General features: G+C 40.8%; 2 protein-coding genes across 2 annotated transcripts; one reads left to right on the top strand and one right to left on the bottom strand.

The window, feature by feature from the left end:
• Positions 1–1,274: 1,274 nt before the first annotated feature.
• Positions 1,275–13,011, bottom strand: mapk3 (mitogen-activated protein kinase 3). The gene is made up of 9 exons (XM_063903614.1): positions 12,589–13,011; positions 11,099–11,281; positions 9,742–9,931; positions 8,343–8,459; positions 8,139–8,253; positions 7,643–7,771; positions 6,928–7,037; positions 5,742–5,870; positions 1,275–4,820 (listed from the first exon to the last, which is right to left on the bottom strand). The coding sequence occupies exons 1-8, from the start codon at positions 12,789–12,791 to the stop codon at positions 5,751–5,753; spliced, it is 1,167 nt and encodes a 388-aa protein (XP_063759684.1). The 5' UTR covers positions 12,792–13,011; the 3' UTR covers positions 1,275–4,820; positions 5,742–5,750.
• Positions 13,012–13,772: 761 nt separating this feature from the next.
• nudt9 (nudix (nucleoside diphosphate linked moiety X)-type motif 9) lies at positions 13,773–19,321 on the top strand. The gene is made up of 8 exons (XM_063903620.1): positions 13,773–13,979; positions 14,538–14,825; positions 14,951–15,040; positions 15,514–15,600; positions 15,885–15,996; positions 16,122–16,268; positions 16,375–16,459; positions 17,122–19,321. The coding sequence occupies exons 1-8, from the start codon at positions 13,882–13,884 to the stop codon at positions 17,265–17,267; spliced, it is 1,053 nt and encodes a 350-aa protein (XP_063759690.1). The 5' UTR covers positions 13,773–13,881; the 3' UTR covers positions 17,268–19,321.
• The last annotated feature ends 379 nt before the right edge of the window (positions 19,322–19,700 follow it).

Raw genomic sequence — 19,700 nt, forward strand, 5'->3', positions numbered from 1 at the left:
GCTTCTCCTTTTCACACTCACAATTTCAAAATCCTGGTCATTAACAGATCAGGTTTCATGTGGAGGAATCACTCAGATATGTTACTAAAGAGAAAGTAGCAATACTTAACTGTAAAAGTACTCTGTAACAAGCAAAAGTCCTGCATTCAAAACTTTACATAAGTCAAAGTACACAAATATCGCCATCAAAATATGTACAAGTATTTGTTATGTGTAATTTACGATTAGTGGAGCTGATTCAAATTGCTTTACATATCACTTCTGGATTTCTTTTAGCCTATGAATATTGAAGAATTGATTTATACTTTGTTTTAACTAATTATCTAAATCTAAACCGTAACTAAAGCTGTCAAATAATTGTAGTGGAGTAAAAAGCACAATATTGGAGTAGAAGTACCTCAAATATGTACATACAGTAAGTGAGTACATGTGATTTGTTGCTGTCCACCACATGTTTCATGCTTGCATACGTTCCTGTTAACAACAGGGTCTGAGGAGGACGCCGTGCTCAGACGTGTTGTGTTGGCAGCTGTTGGAGCCGCACAGCTGGAAAATCTAGTTGGAGGGACGACACACAGTCATGTTCCTCCACACAAACTCTCAGGCTCGTAGGTAGCTGGTTTCTCACAGATATTTGATAGCGATCAGTGTGGTGTTATTAGGCAATTTCTTCCTTAGATAAATTCAGTCTCCTAAGAGCCCATTTTCCATGGTAACAATGAGCGACACTTACTGAACAGTGTTTCCGTGGAAACAATCTGTGACACCTCCTGGAAAGCGTTTCCACGGCAACAATCTGACAGCTGCTGAGTGGAGGAAAATCGCCGTGTTTTTTTATTTGTATTGATGAGCTAATGCCACATTAAGAAGCTACACGTCTGCCTTAAGCTGACATCTTATTTTACTGGATGTTTGCTGATGTTTTCCTCGGTGTAAAATCTCTAACAGTTGTCCATTTCTGAATTAAAAGGAGCACAAAAACCTTTACAAACACACAAGAGCGAAAACCCCTAAAGCATAATAGAAAATGGTTGGTTTGTTGCTTTTGTGGTTGTTTCTATTTTCTGCTTTTGTTTTGAGTTGCTTTGCAGAATTGTTTGTTATTTTTGACACATTATGTGGTCATTTGGAGGATATTGAACAAGCGTTTCACACTATCTGAAATTTAGATCCAAGCTATAGTCAAGTCTTTCTTTGGGAAAGCGACCCCTGGAGTGTAATGAAGGTAAAATAAGTAGAGACATCAGGACAACAAGAACGAGGCATTCAAACAGTTGTAACAGTATCAGGAAATTGTATTTAATTATATGTATATAATTCTGTTTTTGTTATTCGTTTAATTCATAATACCCATAGAATATACAGACTATAACCCTCAATAACTCATAGCTCTTTGACAATCTACGTATATCTTCTTTTAAAAAAATTCCTTATAAGATCTTGGAGGGGAAAATCAAAGAAAATAAAGGTTTCAGAAAGATTGAAAACACTGCCAATAATAAATCACGCCCATAAGAGAAATAAAGAAAAGAAATACAAATAAAACATCCTAATTATTAAAAAAACAAAACAACTTTAACTCCCTTTTATGTAGAAAAGAAACAAAAGAAAATACAACAACTCACCAATATAACAACAATAGCAATAATAAGAACAGCCATTTAAAAACAACAATATCTGGAAACAGGCCTCGTGACGGACAGGCCTTCAGACTCGCGATACTGCGTGAATGTATATGGTGCGTTTAAGTGCAACTTTTCACAAACACACAGATACACTCCTCAGAAAGAGAGAGGAAGTGTGTGTGAGTGTGTGTCCGGAGGATTGCAAAAACGTGGTCCTCTTGGTTTTCCTTCCCATGGTTACCCAGTGAGATGTTTGGTCTGGTGGCAGGTTGGTTGGAGATAAAAAAAAAAATTTTAAAAAAAAAGCAAAGCAGGGCCTGGTTGACTGGAGACCAAATATACATATGACACACATAGAAAATCTCAGATGTAAAAAGCGCAGATAACTGCATGGAGAGGCTCCAAAACACACACACACACACACACACACACACACACAGGATAGAAAGAGTCTTGGCTTTATGTTACTCATGAGCAGATACACAAACACCTGTACACAGACATAAATTACTGCAGACGCTCCATGAGCTTCAACACACACACACACACACACACACACGCACACACACGCACACACACACACACAGCAGGCGAAACTTAAAGCTGAACAAGGAGAGACAAAAACATCCGGACAGGACAAAGCGAGCGTGGCTGGAAAGACAAAGTGCAGGCGTGCTGATTGAGTTATGCGAGTTTCCTGCATGTATGATCCAGGGCCGATGACTTAGTGGCAGCAAAGTCAGTGATATCCACCAAATCCCACTGTGGAGAAGGAGACAGACAAGGGAGGAGGAGGTGAGGGGGGAGGCAGCCCTTTGAGTAAAGCGTGGCGAGAGTCAGGAGGTGGAACAAAGAGGATACAATTCACCACATGCACCAGAAAGCCTCACACCGACCCCAAAGTGCTGGCTATGGCTTCTGAGGAAAAACAGCCCAAAAAAGAAATTCAATGATTTTTGCTGCAAAGGGCGAGGCCGGTGAGCATCACAGACCCGCCCCGAGAAAGAAACAATAAAGAGGATCCAGTGCATGTGTTGGTCCATTTTTTTGGGGGGGGGAGGGAGGAGGGAAGGCTTCTCTACTGGTCCCAGTGCAACAGGCAGAAATTAGTGCAGACCGAGCTGGTGACGGCTCCACCAAGCAGCCATTAAGTACAGTCACATCCAGAACAAAGAGAGGAGGGAGCAGCCACTGACAGGAACCATAAACACAGACAAAATACACAAGCAAAGAAGCCATCTGAGAAACGACGCAGCGTTAAATCACCCACATTGATGAAGAACAGGAAGCTGGGAAAACACACACACACACACACACAAGCAAAAAGGAGAGGGGGCATAAAAGAGAAATGGGCAGAGGGTTTTTATACCATACAACCGTGAAGGGGTGACGGCTGTAGAGCACTCTGACAATCCTGGGTTTGATTGTTGTTAATGATGCTGCATTCAGGTCATATCAACCGTGGGAAACATGGGAATCTTTACCATACATCCTTAATGGCTTCAACGCAGCATTTGTCAGCAACATGTACAGTTTTTTTTCTTTAGGAGACGTAGAGCTGAGACCTTCTTGTAAAAGTTCACATCCGTAGAGCGCTAACTGCAGCGACAGACTCCAGAAACTCAGGCCATTTACATTCAACTCACATCAATGAGCCATAATCTGAAAATGCTCGCTGGAAAGGGCACTTCTCTCGACCGTTTACATGGATCTGTTCATACTCGGGTCTGCGCTTGTCAGTTAGCCTGTGACGGGATGGACTCCGAACAGCCGGTAGCCGATAGAAACGCAGTACAAAAACAGCACAGTGGGATGGAAAGGCTGATATCTGTCAACCAGGCCCCATTTTCCAGAATACTGTACGAGTTTGCAGACTTGGATCAGGGATTTAATGAAAGTCAGGATCAATAGAAGCCCGGACGGCTCCACTGATGTTATAATAAGGAGCCAACCACTCGTCTGCTATGCATTTTTAACCAAAGTGAAATGTAATACTGATCAGATATTTGATGGTTATTGTATTTAATGAAGGGGAAAGGTATTATAACAGTGTCTGACATCAGGGTTCTGGCAGTATTTCTGCTATTTTGGAAGGAAAGTCTTCCACTATAAAACTTACAGTCACTTAAGTCAGGTAGTTCATGATCGTTAGGGGGAAAATGATTTTGAAGAGTACCGTGACTTTCTGGAAAATGGGGCATTGGTATTACTGTTGTCTGAATGAATAAGCAACTCTTGAAATTATATCTTATACCGTTTGATATCTATTTGTTCCAATCGCGTGGCTTCTCGTGAATATAACCAAGGGGGAGTTGAGTAATGTGTTGATTTTAAAACTACGACAGGTAATCCTTAGTTGCTCCCCGGCCAAGTGTCCTGCATATCTCTGCCACTTTGGTTAATTTAAGGAATTGCATGCATTCATATGAACATCATACAGTTGTTGTTTTTTTAAGAAAAGGAAATGCGACGACAAATAAATCTATATAAACCTGCCAACATGCCGGTAAAAACACTGAATGTTTGTCTCAAAAATCAAGTGTTAACAGAAAAATTAGACTTGCAAATATAAACCCCAAAAACATACAGATACGACTGATCCGAAAACACTCAAAAACAACAATGTACAAACAGAAACTGCCACAAGCACACTTAAAAAGGAAAAGAAAAGAAGCTTTTTATATTTTTGTATATATACACATACACCCGATTAGCATCCCCGTTCTTTTAGCCCTCGATTTTTTCCAGCTTGTAATTTACATGGAGCAAGACAAGAGAGTTATGGAGTCGGTTAATACAGTAGTTTATATGAGAGGGAGCGACAGGTCCGCATCAGGGAGCAAGAGAGAGAGGAGAGAGAGAGAGAGAGAGGGGAGGGGGGGTACTGATGATGGGAGGGGATGAGGAGGGACGTTTAACGGTAAAATGAATGTGAGGTGAGAGGAGGAAGAGTCCAACATGGACAAAACTGAAACAGTATGAGTACACAGACCCTACCACCCCCAACCACAGAAATCAAAAGTTAAACTTAGCTCTCTTGCAGTAGAAATGGAAAGATAAGCAGTTAAATGTTCATTTCTCGTTTTCTCTTTTTTTTTTGTTGGTTTCTTGAAGATGCATTTTTTCTTTTTGTTTAGCATGTTGTTTGGAGTCTTCTTGTTCCAAGCCTCTGCGTGGCTTTGTCATTCTTTAGGGCTACGGAAAAGAGAAAGAACAAAGAAGTGCACTTAGGCCCGTTTCTCAACCTGCAGGAATCTACAGCCAAACATGTTCTTACATCCGTCATCAACAATGTCTCTGAAGCGTTTGCCTGATATAAGCAAACAGATCGTGCATTGTAGCCTGCCATGAACCCATCTGTTTCAGCCCAAAGTGCAGATTCTGTGTCTGTAGCTTTAAATGCAAGTGAACTGGTGACCTTTAACCTTAAACCTGCTGTTGTGAGAATGACAGTGATCAACAGCATTAAATAGAAGTAAAAAGGGAGCAGCCTCCGGTCGGAGATGACACGTGGTGTTTTTTCTTACGCGCTTCAGCCGGCCAGCGCGGGGTACCGCTCTATGGGGTCCGACTTGAATGCTGAGCTACATTAGTTCCGCCTATCCGTAAGCGCTATAGCCAATGAATCGTAGTATTATAAACTTTCCTTTTGGAGGGGGGCTACAAGGGGGTTCCAGGTCAGCGTTAAGAAGGGCACTGGCCCCCTGGGAGAGACGTATGGAACAGTGGAGGTGTGGGTGTGTGTGAAGGAATTGATGAATGGCATTCGCTCCACTGACATCTAGTGGTCTCAAATCACAACGAAGTCTTTTCAGGGCTTTAAAGAAAACAGAATCACATAGGGGGGGTGCACCAAAGAACTATTTGACACAAATCGACACTGAAATGATGGATTTTTGACAAATGTTGCCGTTCTCTTTGACAGAAAAGGTTACTGAATCTTTTTGTAAACGTCACACATTGGTTTCTGTTGTCGAGAAATACTATAATATATTCAAATTAACCTGGAAACATATTTCACGTATTCACTTTGCGACCTACACCAGCAGAAAGTTGTGTTGCTGTGACGGTGTGTGTGTGTGTGTGGGAGCGAGGTGAGCGGGCGTTTTCACGTACCTGTGTGTCTCATGTTCCCTGGTAGGTTGCCTGGAAACGAGCGGTTTCCTCGTAGATCAGTTCCTTCAGCTTCTCCTTGGGCAGATCATCCAGCTCCATGGAGAAGGTGAAGGGCTCCTCTGCTACCGGCTACACACACAACACACACACACGCACACATTGTAAGAACGTTCACCTCCTGATGGAGAGCCATTTCTTCACAATCAAGCTTTCAAAAATAAAGTCTCTGTGGTACAATTGAGAAATTGAGCAACATGCTGCACAGTTTTTCAATAATTGTTCTATCATTTTGGCCGCGCTGTTGATGCATAATACAGCATAGATTTAAAAAGGCTGTGATTATTTTTTATCCTGGAGGTTTAACCTCAGTTCCTACAAAAAGTCTAAACAGTATAGAGGAATAGACACACAATGTTTCAATTTAAACCTATTATTTGAATTCCAGGGCCATGACTGCAGACAATCATGCATTTTATTAAATCAGGTGTTCAATTCAGAGTCCTGGCTTCAACAGTTATTTTGACTTCATTCCACCATATTCTCACATTTGCTCTTTGGGGCTATCCGGCTATTCTCCAGGTGTATTGTGGAAATTAATACATACTTGTAAGGCCCTTTTCCATACACATTCTATCTGCTAAGGACATCAGAGCAACTCGTAAAAGTGAAAGTAAAACGTACGAGTAAAGAGAGGCTTCAAGACTAAGGCTGCAAGTGGAGACAGTTGAGAGGCTTTAGGCAGCCCACACTGTGGCGTTAAATACAAATATTAAACACAAGTACAATTCAACGGAAGCTGTGACTGTAAAGAAGCTGTGTTGAAAGGGTGGAGAGCTGCTTTCTACAGTGGAGTTGGAGGAATCAGCCCGTGCTGACGTCCTCTGGGATGCGATTACATTCTTTAACCTCTCTGCAGCTGAACCATGGAGCGAACTTGATACTAATTGCATTCCCAACACAGCTAAGAGGCTTCCCAGCACAAAGCACAAAAAGGCAAACAAAACAAATCTTGGCTGATTGTTGAAAACAATGACTAACAGGTTTGAATGAATGCGCCCGTCTGCCTCCAAAACCTGTCCTTTCTCTGCAGGGAACAGTTTCTCTACTGATCGAATGAAACGTCTTTTTTAACTTCTTTAAGATTCAGCGTGCTCTTTGTGTTAACCGATCGCATTCTGCTGCGTACCTCATCTGTGGGATCATAGTACTGCTCCAGGTAAGGATGAGCCAGAGCCTCCTCCACACTGATGCGCTTCATGGGGTTAAAGGTCAGCATGCGGCCCAGCAGGTCCAGAGCTGCGTTAAGATTCATCAAGAGCGTCAGTTTGTGAAAGCGGTTGCTTTTATTTTCCTACACTGATATTCATTTTATTTCTAACACAACTTACAGGAGAGAAAACATCACAAACATTTTCTTAATGATTTTCTCATTTTTCACTCGCTGTGAAGCTGGATATTTCATAGAACACACACATTTAAAAAGGAAGTAAAGTTAGAGGTACATAGAGTACAATGTTTACTGAGGCAAAAACCCTTAATAGGTTGTAATAACTTTAATATCTCATCATGTTAGATGGATTTTGCACTGCATATTAATTACACAGCCCCTTAACCGTCACATTAAGCATAAAGAAGCATGAAATAGATCAAATAACAGACACATTAAAAGGCTGTTACATAAACCTATATTAGTCCATTTATAGGAGGTAGACCACATAAAGGAGACAACAACACCTCGTACAAAAACCCTATTGAATGCCCGCTGATGGAAAAACCCTTATTTGCTCCATTTGTCCCGCTGATCCCTCTCAACACTTTGTCTCTGTGTTTTTTTATTAAATGTATTAAATGCGTCTTTTTTCTTGCCCTACATTCTAGGATTAACAAAGGAGCATGGTTACCTTTAGAGTCGGCGTTGTAGAGAGTTTCCCAGGGGATTCTGGGCTTGGCAGGCAGGGACTGCAGGTAGTTCCTGGCCTTCATGTTGATGATGCAGTTCAGATCATCTTGAGAGGGAGAGCCAAGGATGCCTGCACAGAGGGGAAGGGAGGGACTTATTTTAATACGATTAAACAACCCAGTTTTCTTTTTACACTTGAAGCGTTTTCCAATGAAGCTCTGAATCTAAATATTTTTCACCGTAACCATTCCACTTCTATATTCCTTAAACAAAATCCTGAATTGGAATGAAGTATGAGGAATTTAACTAAAAGTATAATAACAATAATATAAGATCTTTATTCTCAACTTGGCAGAAATACTGGCTTTAAACAGAATGAGTACTAGCTGTAAAAACAACATACGCACGCCGTTTTAGAATTTGGATGTCAACATTATGATAGAAGCATCAAACTATTTGGTACAGAGAGTCTTTTTGTAGCATTGACACGCACTCACCCAGTATGTGGTTGAGCTGGTCCAGGTAGTGTTTCCCGGGGAAGATGGGCCTGTTGGACAGCATCTCAGCCAGGATGCAGCCCACTGACCAGATGTCAATAGACTTGGAGTAGCCCTGAGACACATACACACATACGGTGACTACGACTCACTGAAGAAGCCATCCAGTCCAATACAGATTCAGTTGCTCACACACAAACCGACCTTTGAGTTGAGCATGATTTCTGGAGCCCTGTACCAACGCGTGGCCACGTACTCGGTCAGGAAACCTGTGTGGTCGTGCTCTGGGTCGGCTATCCGCGCCAGGCCAAAGTCACAGATCTGAGGACGGCACGAAGGGTCAGAGGTCAAAAACGTCACACTTATCCAAGGCATGACAGACATTCAAGACTTGCAGAACCAGGAAAAAGGCTGTACATGTTTTTATTTCTCCTGCTCTACTTTCTCATCTTGAAGTCTTCCAAATTAGGTTATTGTTGAGTTAATGAAAAGTGTTGCAGGAAATGTGGGCCATGTATAGCTCAGATGTGGCGTACAAAGGTTTGAATCTGACCAGCGTTCCCTTTACAGGTTTGATCCACTATTACTACCCCTTTTAAAACTGTCAGTCTCCAATAAAGGCTTATTTAGCCCCAAAGAAACTGCAGGAAATGGCCAGGCAAGCATTACAGTACAGAAATGCACAGTGGAGTAAAGCATTCTCCTATACTTTCACCTTTCTATAGCTTAATTAATAAAATGGTTTTTTTTAATTTAGGTTTTCTTGGGACAGGACAGTATGCATGTGCTGCCTTTCTTCTGCACTTCTTCCACGTGATAAACTGATGCAGTGATTTGTGGTTAACTGCTGATAGTAGCACCCTGAAGCTATACAACGCCCTGACGCTCATGTCAGTGTTTTGATAGCATCTTGTTTTAGGCTTTCAAAAACACAACCACCGCAGAAAGAACATTAGGAAGCACTTAACATGACTTCCCAGGTTTTTTTTAGTTATGCAATCATTAATCTGTAACTTGCGTATGCGGTTCACTCAATTTGTATTAGAATTTCCTACATTTCCCAGAATGCACTGTAGTGTACTTTGAAGCTGTGCAATAGCAGGTGGCCATTTCTCATGTCACATGCTGCGGATGTATTAAGTAATGGAAAATGCCTTTAGAAATAAATACTTCATCTGGAATGGCATTCATTTAGATTGGTTTTAGATACTCAGCAATACCCTTCAGAAGTATTTCACATGTGGCCACTTAACCGCAAAGATAAGAAACATAAACACTTAAGCTCAAAGGGGAATCAGAAGAGTATATGCCCTCGGGGGAATACATTTACAGCTTAGCAATCCAACTGCAGTCATTTAATATTAAGTAGGTGAAGGGCCATGGCAAGCAGGGAAGGGCTCGGGTCAATCCAGCACCCATATCCAACATTCCTGAGATTCTCCTGAAATCTTGTTGAGCCCTGCAACTTTCAACTGGTGTCAATTTTTTACATAAACACAATGAATCTTGTGTAAATGATTTTAGCTCACTGAAACGACAAAAAGGAAGGAACTGCAGTTTTTAGCTTTAGAACAAGAAAAAAGGTCGTTTTGTGTGTGCCTACCTTGAGGTCGCAGGTGGTGTTGATGAGCAGGTTGGAGGGCTTGAGGTCACGGTGCAGCACGTTGGCGGAGTGAATGTACTTGAGGCCTCGCAGGATCTGGTAGAGGAAATAGCAGACGTGGTCGTTGCTCAGCCTCTGAGTCTTCAGCAGCTTGTACAGGTCCGTCTCCATCAGAGTCTGCACGATGTAGCTGCAGGGAGGCGCCGGTCAAGGAGGACATCAACAACCCACTGAATTAAAAGGACACCGGGAGAGACATATAATCTGCTCTGAGTGATTTTAAAGTGTCCTAAATTATTTAGCAACATCGTTATGAATAAAATCAATCCAAGAGTAGCTGAAACATACTGATATTTTCCCTGTAAAAACGAACATTAGGATGGACTTTCAGCTTATGTCATGATGTGTAGGTTTAGATATCTGGTAGGGACACTTAATGTAGTCAGCTTGGCCAATAGCAGCAATGATTTAGGTGCAATTTATTTATTTAGATATTAACTCTCGCACCACTATCAATCAAAATGTGTCCATTCCTTGGTTTATGAGTGCAATTTTAATGTTATTATCAACAACAACAACAACAATCACCTTAAAACAATTGTATTATTTTATATTGAGCCAAAAATGTAGCTTCTCCGACAATGTTAAAGTCTTTCTCCTATTAAATGTTCTACTGACGTTCAATTTTGAAGCTCTACCCTAAACTGGAGCAATGACAGCCAGATAAATAACTCGTTGTTCACTTGTATGGCGTTGTAACAGCTGAATTCTTATTTCTCATTCTCCTACGCACGTAAAATGAACAAAGTTGTTGTAATGAGAGTTACTCTTACACTGTACACTCTTGCTTTACAGGTTCTTGAATGCAACATGACTAGATATTTAATAAAAAGTTATAATAGGTAACATTTCTGCATGAAAGACTAAAACTGATAATATACATTTGCTGATAATGTAAATTGTATTTAGCACGGTCTTGTGTTCACGGATGAAACACTATTTCAGAATTGTAAAAAGTGTTGATTCAGTGATTTGACGGGTTTTTAAAATCACCAGCTCCGTTTGTTTTGGAGAGCAGGCAACCAATATAGATCATTCAGTTCTCGTACAAACACTCAAGTAATCCTAAACTGGAGAAGCTGGCTGCAAAAGTGGTGAGGACAACAACTCATGATTCCACGCCATTTGCCACCAAACTCTGTCTTTTGTTATTTGGCTTAATTGAGGGGCCGCTTGTGTCAGAAAATGAGCATCCAAACTGTCAAAGGCTAATGCTGGAACACATAAGTGACTAAACAGCAGCAGCAAGCACTGAAATGCATTGAGACCCCTTTTCCTGGGAAGCATTAAAGGATACACATCCCTCATGTTGTCGAGTTGCCGTGCCCTGAGAATGTCGTTGATGCCGATGATATTCTCATGGTGGAAACGCAGCAGGATCTTGATTTCCCTCAGTGTGCGCTGGCAGTACGTCTGGTGCTCAAATGGGCTGATTTTCTTGATGGCTACGCGCGAGGCTGTCACGCTGTCCATAGCAGAGCTGGATAGGGTGGATGTGGAAAGAGGCACACAACAAGTCTCATGTTACACACTGTACAATCCACAATGACGTTATCAGAAACTGGGCTAATGCTGAGCTCCAAAAGGGCGTTGCAGACGGTCTCCATTGCCAAGATGACACGTCTTTTTGATGTGAAATGAAGTTCTGTAGGTGTATTTCTGAGTGTAGGTGCAGTGTCAGTGTGGTGTAGGTGTAGAGTAGATGGAGGCTGAGAACAGCTGTGGGTGATGCATTTCTGGGACCCTTGAATTCACTTTGTGGGGGAAAAATAAATCCTCCAAGCTAGGTTTTTACACACTCAGCCTCAACAGGAACAACAGTTACATCACATATTCTCTATTGGTTAAAGTGTATTTTCGTATTGCACAACACACACTGCATAAACTGAGCAAGTTCATACATTAGTGTACCTTCGTCAAAAGCTAAAATGATGGGATCAAATCAAGAGGCATTTTATATACGCATGGTTAGATCACATGTGTAACGAAATATATGTACATTTAGTTCATGATAAACTATAGTTAGCTGTCTTTCACTGTACCAACCAGTGGGTGTTGACAAAGTTTACAAACACCGAATACTGCATCAGTGGAGCCACATGCCCATGATGACACTGAGAAAATAACACTGCTGGAAATGACAGTGATCTACACGGGGTGTGTTGTTGGCCCATCTCTCACGCTACCATCCTCTCTCCACTGACATGCATTGCTGTCACATCTGATCCTGTTCACAGTTCAGCCTCGACTGCGATGACTTGGCATCGATGTCAAGTGAAACAGGGGTTGCTTAACATGTCCACACAAGGCTTTAGATCACATACAACGATAAACACGAGGCCTCGCTAGAATTGACAAAAACCCACTCGCATCCTCTGCAGCAGATTTACTGCAAGCTTCAGGTTTCAGATTAATGTGGCAGTGCTAGACGGATAAAATGGCAATAGCTATTACCATGTCAAATGTGCAGTCAAATGCAGTCTGCATTTCTCAGCGAAAAGCAAACTACGTCCTGCGCAATCACTCCCAATCTTGTTTCCTGTAAAGCTCATAGCCACGCCTGTAGCCAGTCAGCTAACCTGCTAACCACAACATCAGATTCAACAATGTCTGATTGTCGGGTAGCAGCTTCACACGCACACATCGGCACTGCAAAGTAACTCAACCGCGCTTGTTGAACGTAAACGCTGGGGTTAGCTGGCTAACAGTATGTGCTAACAAACAGCTTATGTTAGCTAGCACTTTTTATTAACACTGTACGGTGGCCCAACGGAAAAGACAACTCACCAGACCATCCCATAAGCCCCCTCCCCGATGTAAGACAGGTTCGTGTAGCGGGGGCCTACATCGAATAGTTGGCCTTTCACGGACTCGGACACGGCCTTGGTTCCCACAACTGGAGCCGTTCCTCCGTCCTTCGCCACGGAGCCAGCCGCCCCGGCAGCGCTGTTGGAGTCTGCGGCCGCTGCGGTGCTGCCTGAATCCGCCATTCTTTCCTCTCCAAACCGATCCGGCTCTGTCTCTGTGCTTCACCGAGGCTCTTCTGCTACTCTGCACGGTGTTAACGTTTGTCCGGGGCTTTTAAACCGGAGGATTGTTTGATTGACGGAGCAAAGCGACTCGATCAGGGCCCTCTCTACTACCGGAGTGTAAATGGATTTCGTGCGCGAGCGCGGATTTGGTCTTAGCACCGAGCGTAAAATGCTCGTGCCAAACTACGGTAATACAGGTGCGTTAGATATGCTTACAAGGGTGACTTATGTGGGCGGAGTCGCGTCTATTTGCTTGAGGCTCCGCCCGTGTAGGTCCTTTGTGGCAGTGAAACAAGCGCAGTCTGCAAAATAAACATGCAGCAGCAGCCACGAGTGGGCGTGCCGAAATATGTTGCATGCTGCCTGTTGTGACAAGAATAAAACACTTTACGATCAAATTTGTATTTTATTAGTTCTTCTGTGTCCACCCACCTTTATATACCATCCATTACGATTATGATACTTATATTTATTTAATTCATGGTTACATTTAAGGAATTCCCTGTATATCACACAGGATATGATAGTTGACTGTAAATTAAAATATATTTATTTTATAGCCTTATGTTCTAGACATCTTCATTATAATATATAAAACACATGTTGTTATAATTGTAAATTTGTTCTTGGCTTGATTTGTATATTAACTTCTAGAAATGATTGAGATTATCAAATAATATACAAAATATAAACATCTCTTCCATATTGTTTGTCTTTGTGCTTAGTTTTGTCGAAAATTGGTGACCATTTCGATGTATCTTTCAACCGAACTCACACATATTAGACACATTCAGAAACACATTTATTCGTTGTTTAACTTAACATTTACAAAGCACGTTCACATCGATTCAATCATCTATTTTATTTTTTAACCTTGTTTATTTGTTAGATAATAAATACTTGACACTTATCACCATGGAAACGAGTGCGACTGCCTCAATCACTCCCCTTTGCTGACGTCACCGCGTCGGGTGGTGCAGCAACACTTCCTGGTTGGTTATTGAGTGCTGCATGCATGTTGTGCTAGTTGACTTATTTTTTAAAAGGAATGATACATTTCCTCCTGCGAAGTGGCTGGATCGGTCGGATTCGTTTGGCACTTACTCTGTTCGGACTCCCGTACACCGTCTGCACCCCCGGAGTTAGGTATGTACAGTGACGTTACGTTAGTTATTAAGACTCAACCAGAAGCTATGAGTATTTTACATTACAGGACAGTTTCAGAGTTTTAGAGAGCACTGTAAACAGAAGTAGCTATGGTGCAAGTATGTCTGTCCTTTGCTCAATCCCAGGTCGCATGATCGGAAGTCAATATTCCGATCAATGTGCTTTATATTAACGTTGCTTATAAGCACCACTTATTTCCATTCAACTGAAGTCTGAAATGCTGTGTCAAAAAAGAAAAAAACGAATTGTAGCTTAAGAACACCATCAATACTTAGAAAAATAATCTGTTTCAAAGTATAAAAGTAGCTCTGATCCCAAAAATGATTGAAATCTCAATTTAACTTGTACATGGTTGAGCAGAGGATCTATATCATCCTGTTGCCATGATATTAGTTAACACTTAAGGGTTTCCATTGTTTGCTTCAGAGCCAGCAGTACAATAAGTGCATTTGTGTACTGGTATTAAGCTGCTTCAGGGAAGTCAGAGCGAGGATATTGCTGACTGGTTTTCCATGTCTCATGTTTCTTCCCCCGCAGGCCTGCCATCTCTTGCTCGTATTCTCACATTTTCAGGACCAGTCAGACATTTGGATCAATACGTACTAATTGCTGTAACCTTTACACAACTGGTGTCCATACAATGCCGTCTTCATCAGCGCCCCACGTCAAGTCCAGATGCCCCCAGTATCCAGGGTCCAAAATCAATCGCTTCCTCGTGCCTGATGACAAGGTGGGCTGGAGTCAGAACTGGCCGCAGTATAAACCAGTCAGCTACACCGACCCTTTAGTAGCAAAGAAGCCAGTATGGGCCGATCCTGAGATTGGGTGAGCCACACATTTCAATTAATGATAAATAATTTGGCTGTTGTGAGACACACTGACTGTAAACATGCTGTTTGTTTTCAAAAATCAGCTCGAGTTTTTTTATGACCTTTAGTTTTTTTTCACAGCTCTTTCTCTCCTAAGTTCAACACTGTAGACGGCGGTGTGGACAGGACAAGCTTCGGGGGCGGCTACAAAATGGAAAAGGAAAAGCCACTGTAAGTTATACAAAGAGAAATAGTTCTTACAATCAGTTGGATTGATTTTGCTCCTAAGTTCACCTCAGCATTCAGTGATTATCAGGCCTTGAAGGGTAGAGAGTACAATCTAAAATAAAGGAACAGTAAAAAAATAGAATTGACCCTAAGGCCAATGTGTTAGCAAACACTTTTCTAATGTTACTTTTACACATTGCAGTAGCTGCACAGAGCTGGGATGATGATTCTCTGTAATATTAGCGAGCCCTTTCTCATTTCATTAGCCTTTTCATCAATTGTTAATGTCAAGACAATCGATTACGCTTTTATAGTAATGGACAGAAGTATGTCTGAACTCATTTTCTAGAAGTAATATATTTAATTGTGAGGACTACAATGCTATGTGCTCTCGATACTAAAGAGGTTTGTGTTTGTAAAATATTTTTTTATTTGCTTATTATTAAATTAGCAAATTTCCCATTTTACTCTTGTAGAAATCCCAGTGGACGGACAGGGGTGACAGGTAGAGGGTTGCTGGGTCGATGGGGACCCAATCACGCTGCTGATCCTATTGTCACCAGGTAACTTTGTCTTTTTTTTGCACATTTGTATTACCAAGATACTTATAACACAGCTCATTACTCAATTTAGTAACATAAACAGTTATTCAAACTGTGAAAATTCAGAAAATAACTCAACTCAACTCAACTCAGCCAATCAACTAAAGGTTCCTCTAAAACATGACATCACTGCACCACAACAGTTTTTTGCATTTTACAAAGAAGAGTTGCTCATTTGGCAGAAATCAAAGCACTTTCTTGCGTATTTTAAAATAAAATCCTCATTTGGTTTCACTTTCGGTCAGATGGAAAGTAGATGCCAAAGGATCAAAGATACTTCACTCAGTGTCAAAGCGGCCTGTCCTGCAGTTTGTGGCCATCAAGAGGAAAGACTGTGGGGAGTGGGCCATTCCTGGGGTTGGTGGCTTTATATTTCTCCCTCAAAATTAACAGCCAAGGCATTGATGGTGTGGAATGGTTTAGGGTATGTAAGTTGTCTCTGTCTTTGGACCTGCCTGTTTATTTGTATGCTTGTTTTGTAGGGGATGGTAGACCCCGGGGAGCAGGTTTCTCTCACGCTGCAGCGAGAGTTCTCAGAAGAAGCCTTGAACTCGTTGGAGATTCTGCCATCAGAGAAAGCAAAAATTACTGAACGCATCACCAAACTCTTCAAATCGCCAGGGTTTCAGGTCAGGAAATAGACACCGACTGTCTCTAATACTTGTTTTCTGGAACCTTGCGTCAACAAGTGCTTCTACCAGGATAACAACGCTTTGTTTATTTTTTTGTCTTCAGGTTTATAAAGGCTATGTGGATGATCCTAGAAATACCGACAATGCCTGGATGGAGACAGTCGCTGTTAACTTCCATGATGACTCAGGTATCAATAATAATTAAGAATTTATTTTTCTGAAATATTATGTTTAAACATGCAAATGATGCATTGTCTTGCTTAATATTTGCTAATTTACAGAAGGTTCCCCGAAGTTTAATCTGAACATTGGATAAAGCCAGGTTCAAATGTCTTGTTTACAGAAGGAATAAGTACTACTCCAATAATCAGTGATAGAATAAAATTGTTGCCATGTTTTTAGATAAAACATTGTATATTAGTCAGGTTATCAACAATAATTAAACAAACCCCTTGGTAAAAGTCTACAGAATTTTGAGAAAAGGTCCTTAAAAAGATATTTATAAAATGACCAACATTGTACACAACACTACAGGAAAACAGTGTACAAAAATGCAATTATTTGATAACACCAATCAATTAGTTTCCTCCATTAAGAAAATGACTTAAGCATCACAAGTTTTCTGTAATATGCATAGTAAACATTTTTTCTAACCTTTAGTGAATTTGAGGAGAAATGTTCTGATAGAAATAGACAAAGTGTAATAAATCGACACTTAAATGTGAATTTGAAATGTTTTTGCCTCTAGTTTCTCATCTTAATGATCAAAAAGTTGTTCTTGAGATATTTTCTCTCTGGTGGCAACAAACTGTTTTTTTTTAGGGCCATGACATCTTTGTTGTTACCGTAGGCAACAGTGTGAGCGAGCTGCCGCTGCAAGCTGGCGATGACGCAGGACAAGTCCAGTGGGTTGATGTTGACTCGTCCTTCCCGCTCTATGCGAGTCATTCCCATTTCCTGGAGCTGGTTGCCAAAGAGAGGAAAGCTCACTGGTAACTATTGACAACGGATTCTACTCTGACACGACGATGAAGGAAACATTGAGAGCCGCTCTCTGTGTGCTGAGAATGCATGGTATCTAACATTATGCAGGTCTTACCTCACTAACTTAATCTTAATAATCATATTTGTAAAAGCCAAAAATGTAATATGGATCTCTAGTAGGACCCTCGCATGTATGCCCACTCATGAATGAAACATTATGACTGAAGAATCTATGAAATGAATTAAACTTACAGGTTATAGAGACCCTATTATGCATTCATAATTGTATTCTGTGCCTATACTGTGACATGTCTGCATGCTTTAATCTTCAAAAAGCTCTTTATTTTTCTCATACTGCCTGTGCTGCAGCATCTCTTTTCACCCTCTGTCTGAAACCAGAGCCCAGTCTGCTCTCTGCTGTTGTGTGGTCAACTGCTGAGAGATGGTCCCTCCCCTTAGCCTATCAGGTGCTGGAGCATGAGCTAATAGAAACTTGAGTGTTATGTAATGATGCCATTATGTCACGGATTTAAGCAAAGGAGTCCAATGAAGGTGTTTCAGGCAGGGGGAGAGTGTGTGGGAGAGAAACTCCCTCTGAAAGGAACTCTGGGATTTTAGCCTTTGCAGACCATTTACATCCACAAAAACTCTAACACACAAAAAAGCATAATAGGGCCTCTCTAAGAATCATGGTTATAGTCTGATCAGAGCAAATGGCACTGCATCTTAGATCTGTTTGACTTTTATCCAAGAAAATAAAAGAAGAACAAAATTGATTTCATTTAAAAACATTAACGTAACCGCTTGAAATAAGCTAACATGAGACTGTAAAATGCATGATGCTCCTGAGTGGCACACCAGATTATTTGTACTGGCACTAATTATGCTAATGTATTCAATGTTAGAAAGGATCGCATTAGCCCAATGTGATCATGTAAGAACAAACACAAAGAGCTGCTGAACATAACACATACTACATTAATTTAAGTGTGATAAGGGAGGGCAATCAAAATGAAAAAGTGTACACTGACTTTGATCTTCAGACGTGAATGGAATATGAAAATGTGCTGGAGCAGTGCACTAGACTACGGACCAGCTGAAGCTAGGAGACAAACATGTTTTAAAAAGTGATAACAGACGGTGGAAGCAAAGGCCATTTCACACATAACAGCCTGCCTTTTCCGAGATGTTCACATCACTACGTGTCATCTCACTGCTGGGCGTACTTTGCGAGGAGGCAGGGATGCAGAATTATGCAAGAAGTGGCTGTTAGCATTCATGATAAAAACACTAATACTGGGATCCTTCTGTCATCAAATCACAGCCAACAGCAGACAAGCAAGTCTTTGCAGTAAAACATATTTGTCTTCTGACTAATTCACAGATTTGAGATTTGATATGAATGTTATGTATGCTAACAGGCTCTTGTGGCTGAAAGGGAACTTCTTATTAGACAAACTTTGGGTGAGCTGTGATTTTTTGAACATGGGTCATATGAAGTACTCATCCACAGTCAGCATGTAACCTGCAGTATGGTTGCAGAAGCTAAGCAAGGAATTGACTTATTATTTATTTTGCCTCATGTGATTTAGGCTCTTTGTTAGTACAAAAAAACTAACATAAATAAAGTGTGGGACAATTAATCAAATAGTTTACCTTCAAATTAGTTTCATTGTTATGAGTAATGTTATACTTAAAGCCTTATTATAATGTCTGTATATGCTTAATGTGAAAATATACCCAGAAGTGTCAACTTACTAAACATGCACTGAAAGTCTGTTTATTGTTATTCATTTAAATCACTTGAAATTGTAAATCAGTAAGAACTATTGAGTTGAATTGTTTCTTTTTCAGCCATAAAATATATGTGTCTAAGAAGTTGCTGCATTAGGAGCAGTAATCTTTAATATTCATGCAAATCTTCAGACTTTATGCAGTATTATACAAATGAGTTGATATTTGTTTGATCGTAAGAGATCTTTCTCAATGTGTTTCTTTTCCCATTGTAAAAGAAAAACATTTCATGGCCGAATAAAATATTAAAATAATAATTTTCATTTTGACAATCATTGTTCATCATTGTGTTTTTCTTATACTTATGAGTTGCTTGCTGTCTGCTGTATGCACTGGGTCTTCTATTTTCTCCAGCTGGATGCAGGCCCAAGCACTGTCTAAAGGCTACTCTTGTATGACGGGCTGTTACATCTCCAATCATTTACTACATTGAGTGTGATGTTTTTCTCAATAGCCTTGGACCACAGGATACTCTCTGTGTCTACTCACTCAGACATCAGCAAGCTATACTACCTATTACTGCACTTAGACATTACTTATGATAGGGCAAATCATTAAAACAGTCAAGGGAATGCAAACACACCCTGTATATGCTTGGTGTGATCATTCCTTATTAATATTAGTGTTTTGAGCAAGACTCATGGCAGTACA

Source organism: Eleginops maclovinus, chromosome 16 (genome assembly GCF_036324505.1).
Source record: "Eleginops maclovinus isolate JMC-PN-2008 ecotype Puerto Natales chromosome 16, JC_Emac_rtc_rv5, whole genome shotgun sequence".
Classification (NCBI taxonomy): Eukaryota; Metazoa; Chordata; class Actinopteri; order Perciformes; family Eleginopidae; genus Eleginops; species Eleginops maclovinus.

Excerpts from the sequence above, each read along its gene's own strand:
- mapk3 (XM_063903614.1), bottom strand. The coding sequence starts at position 12,791 with ATGGCGGATTCAGGCAGCACCGCAGCGGCCGCAGACTCCAACAGCGCT. Across the intron at positions 11,282-12,588 it reads GGGGCTTATGGGATGGTCTG|CTCTGCTATGGACAGCGTGA; the intron begins GTGAGTTGTCTT and ends CACCCTATCCAG. Across the intron at positions 5,871-6,927 it reads ACTATGATCCCACAGATGAG|CCGGTAGCAGAGGAGCCCTT; the intron begins GTACGCAGCAGA and ends TTGTGTGTGTAG.
- nudt9 (XM_063903620.1), top strand. The coding sequence starts at position 13,882 with ATGATACATTTCCTCCTGCGAAGTGGCTGGATCGGTCGGATTCGTTTG. Across the intron at positions 15,997-16,121 it reads GGGAGTGGGCCATTCCTGGG|GGGATGGTAGACCCCGGGGA; the intron begins GTTGGTGGCTTT and ends CTTGTTTTGTAG. Across the intron at positions 16,460-17,121 it reads TAACTTCCATGATGACTCAG|GCAACAGTGTGAGCGAGCTG; the intron begins GTATCAATAATA and ends TTGTTACCGTAG.